The sequence below is a fragment of the Melanostigma gelatinosum genome (assembly GCF_949748355.1).
Source record: "Melanostigma gelatinosum genome assembly, chromosome: 6".
NCBI classification, from domain to species: Eukaryota; Metazoa; Chordata; class Actinopteri; order Perciformes; family Zoarcidae; genus Melanostigma; species Melanostigma gelatinosum.
Genome location: NC_136639.1, coordinates 28740353 through 28749777, shown reverse-complemented (window position 1 = coordinate 28749777; position 9425 = coordinate 28740353). Strand labels below are relative to the sequence as shown.

The following is a 9425-nucleotide window of genomic DNA, read 5'->3' as shown; positions in this document are numbered from 1 at the left end:
AAAAGGATGGGATTTGTTCATCTACTTGTAGCTCCTCGCAATCTCCTGCTGTTCTGGACTCTTTCCAGCCTATCAGCCTTCAAGACCTGATGGACTTAATTAACAAAACAAAGCCATCATCTTGCCCTCTGGATATAATTCCATCCTCTCTATTTAAGAAAGTTCTGCTAATTATTGGCCCTGCAGTGACATCTATTGTCAATTCCTCATTGTCTACAGGAATTGTCCCTTCCTATTTTAAACATGCCACTATCCAGCCCACATTAAAGAAACCTAACTTAGATCCAGCTTTGCCCATGAACTACAGGCCCATATCAAAACTGCCTTTCTTGTCCAAAATTTTAGAGAAAGTGGTGGTCAAACAACTTACTGCTGCAGTGGAGAGGCACAACATGTACGACAAGTTCCAGTCTGGGTTTCGTAAGCAACACTCTACTGAAACCGCTCTCCTGAGGGTTTCAAATGACATTCTCATGTGTGCTGATGCAGGTGACTGCTCTGTGTTAGTTCTTCTGGACCTCAGTTCTGCATTTGACACTAGACCATGACATCCTGATTAAAGAGGCTTTGTGATTGGGTGGGCATATCTGGCATAGCGTTAGACTGGTTTACATCTTACCTCAGTGACAGAAGTTTCAATGTCTCTGTGGGTGATTTTGTGTCTGTTACCTCTCCACTGTCTTGTGGTGTACCGCAGGGCTCGGTTCTGGGACCTCTGTTATTTTCCCTTTATCTGTTATCTTTGGGACCGATTATAAAAAGCTATAATGTGTCCTATCATTTATATGCAGACGATATCCAACTCCATCTGTCATTCAAACCCAGCGAGGCATTCACATTAACTCGGCTCCTGGACTGTGTCAATGCCATCAGAGACTGGACGGCAGAAAACTGCTCACAACTCAACGACTCTAAGACGGAGGTCCTAGTTATTGCTCCAGATGAGTTTGTCCCCATGATCAGGCAGATTATTAGTCCTCTCTCCTCTGCGGCCCATTGCAACCTGTGTAATCTCGGGGTCTGGTTATCTGTGATCGATCCATGTCGTTTGTTCCTCATGTTAAGCAGCTGTCCAGGTCATGTTTCTTCCACCTAAGAAATATCAGTAAACTGAGATCTGTAGTATCAACACCTGATTTAGAGATGATCATACACACATTTATCTCTTCTCGCATTGACTACTGTAACTCACTTTTCTCATCACTCAGTGCATCTGCTCTTAACCGTCTGCTGGTCATCCAAAATGCTGCCGCCAGATTACTCACCAGGACAAATCGACGGTCTCACATCACCCCCGTACTCCGATCTCTCCACTGGCTCCCTGTAGCATCTAGGATACACTTTAAAATTCTCACCATCACTTACAGAGCACTACACAGTCAGACTACATATGTAGCTGAACTACTTCACCCATATTCACCCGCCCACGCTCTCAGGTCAGACGTGTTAGGTCTTCTGTCTGTCCCACGCACTCGCCTTCAGACCCGTGGTGACCGAGCCTTTGAGGCAGTAGCACCGAGGCTGTGGAATGCTCTGCCTGCACCTCTACACTTTGCTGTTTCCGTGAACTCATTCCAGAACCAGCTCAAGACACACCTGCTTAGACTGGCGTTTGGGTAAAAACTCATGTCCTAGACCTGCTCTTAAACCATGATTTATGTTTGTACTTTCTGTTTTTGTTCATTCCTGTATATTGTTGGTCACGTTGTTTTTTATGTTTGTAATTCTGCTCCTGTTAAGCACTTTGTGACTGTCTGTGAAAAGCACTTTATAAATAAATCTTACTTACTTTTTCTAAGCTAATGAAAACACAACGATTCTTATTTTCATGTCATTATACTCTAATAAAAACATAGTTATGAATATTATCTTACATTTCCGCCAATAAATCCCCTAAATGTTACACACTGTTCCTTTAAGTGCTTAGTCATACCTGCATTTATAACAGCAGCATTTTATCAAAATCAGTAGTTTTCATTCCAGTCATGAATGTGGTGCTTATGTCCAGAGTTGATTCTCACCTCGTGACCTGCTCACTGATTGATTTTGAAAAGAAGCTCGTTCGTTTTTTGTATAAACTATTTCTTCTTCTATTATTCCTATTCTTCCAGCTATGAATGCCTGCTGATCACAGGGCACCCATAAAGAGCTTCATCACAGCAAAATACCCTGAATGAAATACAGCCGTTGGACATTGTTTACGGTCTGTTCACTTCATCAAACCCCAATAAAGTTAAAGAGAAAATGGCAAATAAAATCTTGTGTATTTTATAATCAGGATATTCATATATGTGACCTGAAGCAATGAGACTGTCCCAAGTCACTCTGTATTCACCAGGTCTATGTAGCACACTGCATTCACTGTCGGACATTTCACTGAGAGTCTGATCTCTGATCAGAAAATGTAAACTGTCAGTGATGATGCAGAATGAGGTCTGTAACTACAGCAGCTACTGTAAGCCTCATTTTATGCATTGAGTTGAGATTTAAAAAAGGCAAATAACCCAGTTTGGAGACAAATAAACCCCAACAGATATTGGTTACCATGGACAATTTGACTGATCGTGCCCTCCAGCATGAGAACAGCTGGTGAACATAGAAGAGCATTCAGCAGCTTTTCCTCTCAGAAGAGGCTGGAGACCAAAGAGCCAAGAAGAGTGAAATCCGGATGAGATTCAGCAGGTGGACACGCACTGAACTCCAAATGAAGGTCTGCTGAATGTATAGGTGTGTTTGCTGCTTTAACATGTCTATTAAACAAAAGACAATACATAAAATGAGCATGAACATTCAAACAACAGTTAATAATCTTACCTCGAGGTCGACTTACAAGCTTCTTTTTCTGGAGCTCTCCAGCAAGTCTTCAGTGGTTTAAAGACGGCTCAGCAGGTTCTACAGCAGGTTACATGTGCTCAGTGTACCAGCTGCACCACTCAGCCCATCCAGCGAATCAGAGGCAGATATCTTTCATTCTTATTTATTTCAAGGAGCTTTGCTGCATACAAAATGTTTAATATAGAAACAACTGCAGAGTTCAAAGTCTGGCCAAGAAACATAAAATCAAGCAAACAAACAATTGACTGAATCCCAAGAGCCGAATAAAGGAACGTTCCAGCTCTGCTGTCTACAATGTCCAATACTGTTTGTAATCCCAGTTTATATCAAATATTAAAAATCAACAACAAAATAACACATGGTGTCCAAAAGTACGACGTTTTCCACATGCACATACATTGTCAGAACATGCAAACATCTGTATTTTGTTGTAAAAGCCACATCTGCACTGCCTATATGCAGAACTAGAGCAGCTGGATTGATCCTAATGTTTGGTGGCCGGTTGGTCCAGACCCGGGCGCAGATACGCTTCCTGTGTCTCATACAGAGAGCAGAGTTAGAGAAGGTGCAAATGTTTAGATCTGGTTTTTGACGTAGTTACATTTTTTAAATGATAAATACATCTGCAGAAGAATACGTTCCTGTCTTTGAGAGAAAGAATCACTTTGACAGTTTACAAGGTTGATCTATAAAAAGCCTTTATTGTAACCTAACCCCCCCCCCCCCCCCCCCCCACTGTGAGCCATGGGATCTCCATTTCATATTGTCATGTTATGCATGCAAATATACGTGAAAGTTGCTGTGATCCTAAATATCCCCTCGGTTTCTTGTCTATATGTGCCGTTGCACATTTGAAGTGTTTTTTTGTTTGCATGTCTTTCGTTGCATTTTCTATAAAACATTTGGTCACAATCATGCTGAAGCCTGGCTCCACAGAGACCGGCATGTAAAGCTACAGAATGAATGGAGATACGGGTTTGTCAGGTTGCATAGCCCCACCCCTCTTGTCTTCCTCCACTACCTTCAGGCCAGTTTCAGGGACCAGCAGTCCTCCTGAGCTCAGACAGCTGCAGGATATCCTCCTAAACCTGGAGGCAGAGGCAGGTCTGGGCAGTAGGATCCACTCTCCAGTACCGTCAGATCTGACCATTGTTAGATATCCACCGCATTCCAGCTGTTGTTATGTGATTTGTGTTGTAGTTTATCTTTAGGAGAGTTTATACAGCTGAGCCCACGAGACCACATCGCCTCCATCTGCAGCGTCTCCTCCTGCTGCAGGACTTCAGTTCTACATCGATATCCTACATTTACAACACGCCCCATCAAAAGGCCTGAACTTCTTCTTGTCAATGGAACGTGTTGGTGGACATGTTCGCTGTGTCATTACAACACACAGCACGTACTGGAGACACACCGACTGATATGAAACAGTCAGCATGTCGTTCACAGTCTGTCCACCAGAGAGCACTGACATGCTGACTTTAAACTGCAGAATGTCCTCTTCAGTCCACCTCACAATGCTTTATACCTTGAAGCAGCTCTTACCTCAGTGTGCAGCAGTCTTCAGATATAAAATAATAATAATAATAATAATAATAATAATAATAATAAGATATAAAAGAAATCAATGTACTTGATCATTTTGTACTAATTAGAAATGATGAACTAAATTGCCAATTACTGTTAATTCAATTCCACAGAACATGGACAAAGCTAATGATGCTACTGTGTTGTGGTTTGTGTTGAGCTACTGTAGACGGAGCAGTTAGTCGCTGCCACACTCTGTGATACAGTAGCTGCTGAAATTGCTCTGAATGATATTAAAACATCAATTTTTTGCCAGTTATGCATGAGTATAAAAAGAAGCGCCACTCCATGACACATACTATACCGACACATACGGGACCATGACCGTAAGGAGTCAGACTGGACCCCCTTTGCTACTTGGGTAAAATCACAGTGAACACACGCTTTCACTCCTTTAACACACAATGTGCAGTCCCAACAACACAGGAGTTTGGAAGACTCACACCGTCACAACAGCCCAGGTCCATCTGAACATGCACAGCGTGCTACTGGCATCAACGTAACTGGATCCATGTATTTATGCAGTTTACATAGTTGTTAAGTGCTCGCATAGTGTTTTCATAATGTCGATTCTTGCTCCTCCACCCACACATGGTTTATCAAAAACAAGAAAAAGATGATGGACTTTCATAAGATGCTTTTTCCATTGGTGTCTTTGAAAGCTGCAGAGGTCTGTGCAGACTAAAGAGACCTCCTGTACAGCATGGTCTCCTGCAGAGCTACACACGGAATGAACCAAACATCTACTCCAGTGTGGATGCAGTAGAAAACAGCTGACGTGGCACCTTTTCTACAGTATATCTAAAAGGACAGGCACTTCGTCTTAAAACATCCCCAAAAAAGTCTGTAAGAAACATTAGACCTGAAACGATGGCCAACCCGGAAGCAGTTCACAAAAAACACATCTTTGCTTTTACGTGATTTGAAAGATGCACAGAATGAGAAGAGAACATCTACAGGAGGCTTTATAGAACTCAAATGAGTGAGTCCTCGTTGCTCCTGCGCGCTGCTTCTCTCTTCAAGCTTACGAAACACATGTAACAGGCAAAACAATGGCCGCTGCTTGTGTGGCAGCACTTCATCTGTTCCACTGACACAAAGGGAATGTCATGAAGAAGTAGGCCTCATCACGGAACGCCAGAGTCCTAAACACAGCTGTTCCTACAGTGTTATGTCTGAGCGGTTGAACACAATTGTAATACATATTTTCACTGAACTGTTCTGTTTGTGCTGTTTCCTTCACTTCCTGTTGAAACTACCACAATGACTCTTCTAACCATCAGCAGCTACCTCCACCCACAGCGTAAAGAGGCCTGTTATACGGCAGGTGGTGCTCTGGGGACATTGTAACCAGCTGACGGAGCACAGCTCGCATCGAGCGTGCTGTTGTCTTTAGCCGTATGAAGAAAGGGCTTCTGCATGTGCTCCTCCATCACTGTGTCTGTGGTGCACAGAGTGGAGCAGTCCAAGCCAAAGAGGCTGTGTTCCTGCTGTAGCATGGAGGTAAACAGAACTATATATATATATATATATATATGTTATAAAGAGTCAAAGCTGCACTAATCATCATCTCTATATGTACAATGGAGAAATGTGTCATGTGACAGGTGAGACAAACCTACTGAGAACCATCATCAGCTCTGCAGCTGACCTCAGCCTACGGCTGAATGTTTGGTTAGACAACATGTCAGAGTTCAGATCAAGTCAGCGCTCTGATCAGCCTGGTTCCCAGCAGCAGCAGACAGACAGTCAGAGACCAGCTGGTGAACTTAGTGCAGCGTTTAGCAGCTCAAGAGACCAAACCAGAGCTAAAAGGTGACCACTGGACGTACCTGCTCAGGTGTCAGAAACACCACTCCACATGGATGCTAATGTTGCCTGAGCCTGCTGTGATTAGGCAACCTAACATGATAGGGGCGTGTACAGTGGTAAAGTAGTAAAGCCCGCCTTCTGCTTGATCTGATTGGCTGCCTGGGCCGGTGACTAGCAGTGACTATCTCTGAAAAGTTGATAATATTTTACCTTTCATGCAGATACCACCTGTGATCTGGGCCTTAAGCTGATCAATCAATTTCTTGGGATCTTCCCTTTTCTACCTACATCAGGAGACATTCTCATGTTAATGTGTAGTCGTATGTGATATAATGCTGTTTGAGGGCTAATAACCAAAGACTGAAGTCAAAGCGAATGAAGGGAACTACTGTAAGACATTCTGTTGTGTGTCATAACGCTACCTTGATAAAAGCTTTCTCCCTGTTCAGATGTTCTCGCTCACCTTAGCGCTCCAAGTCAGGATTACAAATACAGCATCAAACACACACACTGACCATGTGAACGAAAGCCTTTAAAGAAGATGATAAAACTCATCACAGTTCCTCAGAATGCATTCAAAAGGTTGGTTTGAAGCCATGCTAGCACCATTCGTCCTCCTCTGCCTCCTGGTAATACCTGTGTGCCCTGAGACCAGAGCCTGCGCTGGTGCTTCCCCCGAAGCTGAAGTGGTACCCGTTGGGCACCCCGAGGTTCTGCTGCGCAGCAGGAAGCAGGGCTTCCGTCATGCGAGGCAGTGCGGTCCGAGATGAGCGGCCGGCACGGGGGCTGGGCGTCAGTGACAGCACATCCTGAAAGACGTCCAGCTGGTCCCGGAGGCTGCCGTAGAGGCTGCCCAGGCCCTCGCCGTGGCCCCGGCTCAGGAAGGGCTCGGAGCTGATACGAGTGACGGGGCAGGGAAAGTAGCGGGTGCTGTGCCGGAGGGCGTCGTGCTCCGACAGGCCGCGGCTCAGCCGGCCAGGACTCAGAGAAGCCTGGCCGGACACAAAGGGCACAGGGGATGAGTTGGCAGTCTTGTAGGCCACCCCGGGCCGCGGGGTGAGGGGGGTCTGGGGGAGCTGCCGACGTCCTCGGCTCGGCGTGCTAGAAGTGTAACTCGGTGCCACTGGGCTGCCTTTCACCCAACCACTGCCCTGGATGAAAATTGGACAAGCAATTTGAAACGATGAGGAAATGATGTAAGAAAGGAAAGGAAAAGGGAAGGAGACAGGGCCGCCGGAGGTAGGAAAGGAAAGATAGCAACATGTATATGTGATGACATGAAAGATGACGGAGAACAAACAAGACAGAGAGGAGAGAATGAAATAACAAGCACGAGTGGAAAGACAATGACAGATCGACAAAATGGACGGAGAATGATGAAGAGAGAAAGTGGGAGAAGAAGTGAAAGGCCATGAGAAGCTGCACTAAAGGCAGACAGAGGAGGTAGTTGTAGGAGCATGCAGAGGGATCACAGCACAGAGTACTCTGCCTACGACAGCATCTCCACCATGCTGCTCCATGGAACCCTGAGGCCTCTAGTCTCAGTGAAGACACGGTAGAGACCTGTGCTCATCCTGATAGTTCACTACTCTTCAGCTGTGACCGTCTGACCCTGACCCTGACCCTGACCCACAGCTGGCAGACGGATCCCTTCTAGTCTGACACTAGAGGCCTCAGCCTAAAGGCTGGTCAGGCTCCACAGGTGCACATGAATACTAGTTCTACAGTTCTTTCATCTAAGAGGAGTTTTCTATCTGATGGAAGATAGTATTCAAAGATAGCTAACCCTGTCAGATGAACTCCAAACTGATTACAACCCTGTGAGAATCCCCTTCCCCTGCTTCAGTGCCTGGTCTGTCCCAACTCTCCGTGCCCTCCCACCTGCTTGTTGCTGGTTTCCTGCCCCTCGCCGGGGGAGGCGGCACAGCTGGCGGTGGCAGATTTGGTGTGGCAGTGTTCCCGGCTGCAGTAGCGGTCGCAGGAGTAGTAGCGCTGCTTATCCGCAGAGGAGTGGTGCTTCCTCTCGTGGGAGCGTCCGCGGTCGTGGCTTCGATCTCTGGAGTCGGCCGGGTCAGACTTTGGCTCTCCTGGTGCACCTGTAGAGGAGGACCATGAGATGTTTCTGTGTTCAGGATAATGTTAGAGGCCCGGCTGACTTTGGTTTAATATGGCTTTGAGTGCCAGTAATCTGGTCAGGCAGGCATTCTGAGTCCTGTCAGAATAGGAAGAGCACAGGTGTTGCTAATACCATCAGATATCACAGCTGCATTCTGGGTTCAGTGAGCGACAGCAACCTGAACCTGAAGCAGCTTCAGGATTCAGCTGCAAGTTAGTTTATTATCTACACTTGTGTCATGTCAAGATATGTCCTGCAGACTGATGTACCAATGTAAGAACCATTTCTTCATGACTCAGGCCATGTCCACACGACTACGTCTCCATCTTAAAACGCACATCTGTTGCTACGTTTACACCGAGTGTCCACACGAGGTCTACGTTTAGAAACAGAGCCGCTTACATCACACAATGATCTGTATCTGTCTCTATGTATCGATAATATTATTCGTGTTTTGAACTCATTTACCGTCTTTAAATTGATTGATGAAGACGTTCAGTCCGTCTCTGAGCGCGTGTTCAACATCAATCAACACAGACATTGATTTGTTCCCATGGAGCTTTGAGTTCAGTGAACGTGTGTCAGTCCGCCTGCTGAAGGCGGGTTAGTGACAGCACACTCCTCCTCAGGGAACCAATGACGGGATGTTCAACACAAGGTTCAGTCATCTTGTTCCATGAAGCGGATGAGATGATGGGTGTGAAGTACTTTATAGCAGCATGTGTACTTTACATTTCATATCCAAAAGGCACGATAGATCAATTTTGTATTCATGTTTAGAAAGCTCAGCTTGCTGGACTCGTTATTGGTGCTGGTACCAGTTGCCAGGAAGTTACTTCTCCAGCTCTCCATCAAAATGAGAATAAGCATCTATCTGGTAACGGTGAACTGTTGGGTGTGAGTAACTGCTCCTGGGTCAGTCCAGAAGGCCTGGACTCCCTGGTCAACCTCACCCTCAAGGACACAGAGCTTCAGGACCGACATGAGGAGGACGAGACATTTACACATCACGCTCACTTTCAGGTCCATCTTTGTATTCTGGGTTTCCACGAGAACATGTTGAGATGCTTTAATG

At 45.6% G+C, this 9425-nt stretch overlaps 1 protein-coding gene across 1 annotated transcript in view; it reads right to left on the bottom strand.

Annotated features, from left to right (window-relative positions):
* Positions 1-6344: 6344 nt before the first annotated feature.
* cacna1ba (calcium channel, voltage-dependent, N type, alpha 1B subunit, a) overlaps positions 6345-9425 on the bottom strand; it is a 192766-nt gene continuing 189685 nt past the window's right edge. Inside the window, exons 48-49 of the mRNA XM_079270837.1 lie at positions 8116-8330; positions 6345-7385 (exon numbers count right to left, since the gene is read on the bottom strand). Of these exons, the coding sequence (XP_079126963.1) occupies positions 6834-7385; positions 8116-8330 (767 nt within the window). The 3' untranslated portion in view covers positions 6345-6833. The remainder of the gene's footprint in view (positions 7386-8115; positions 8331-9425) is intronic.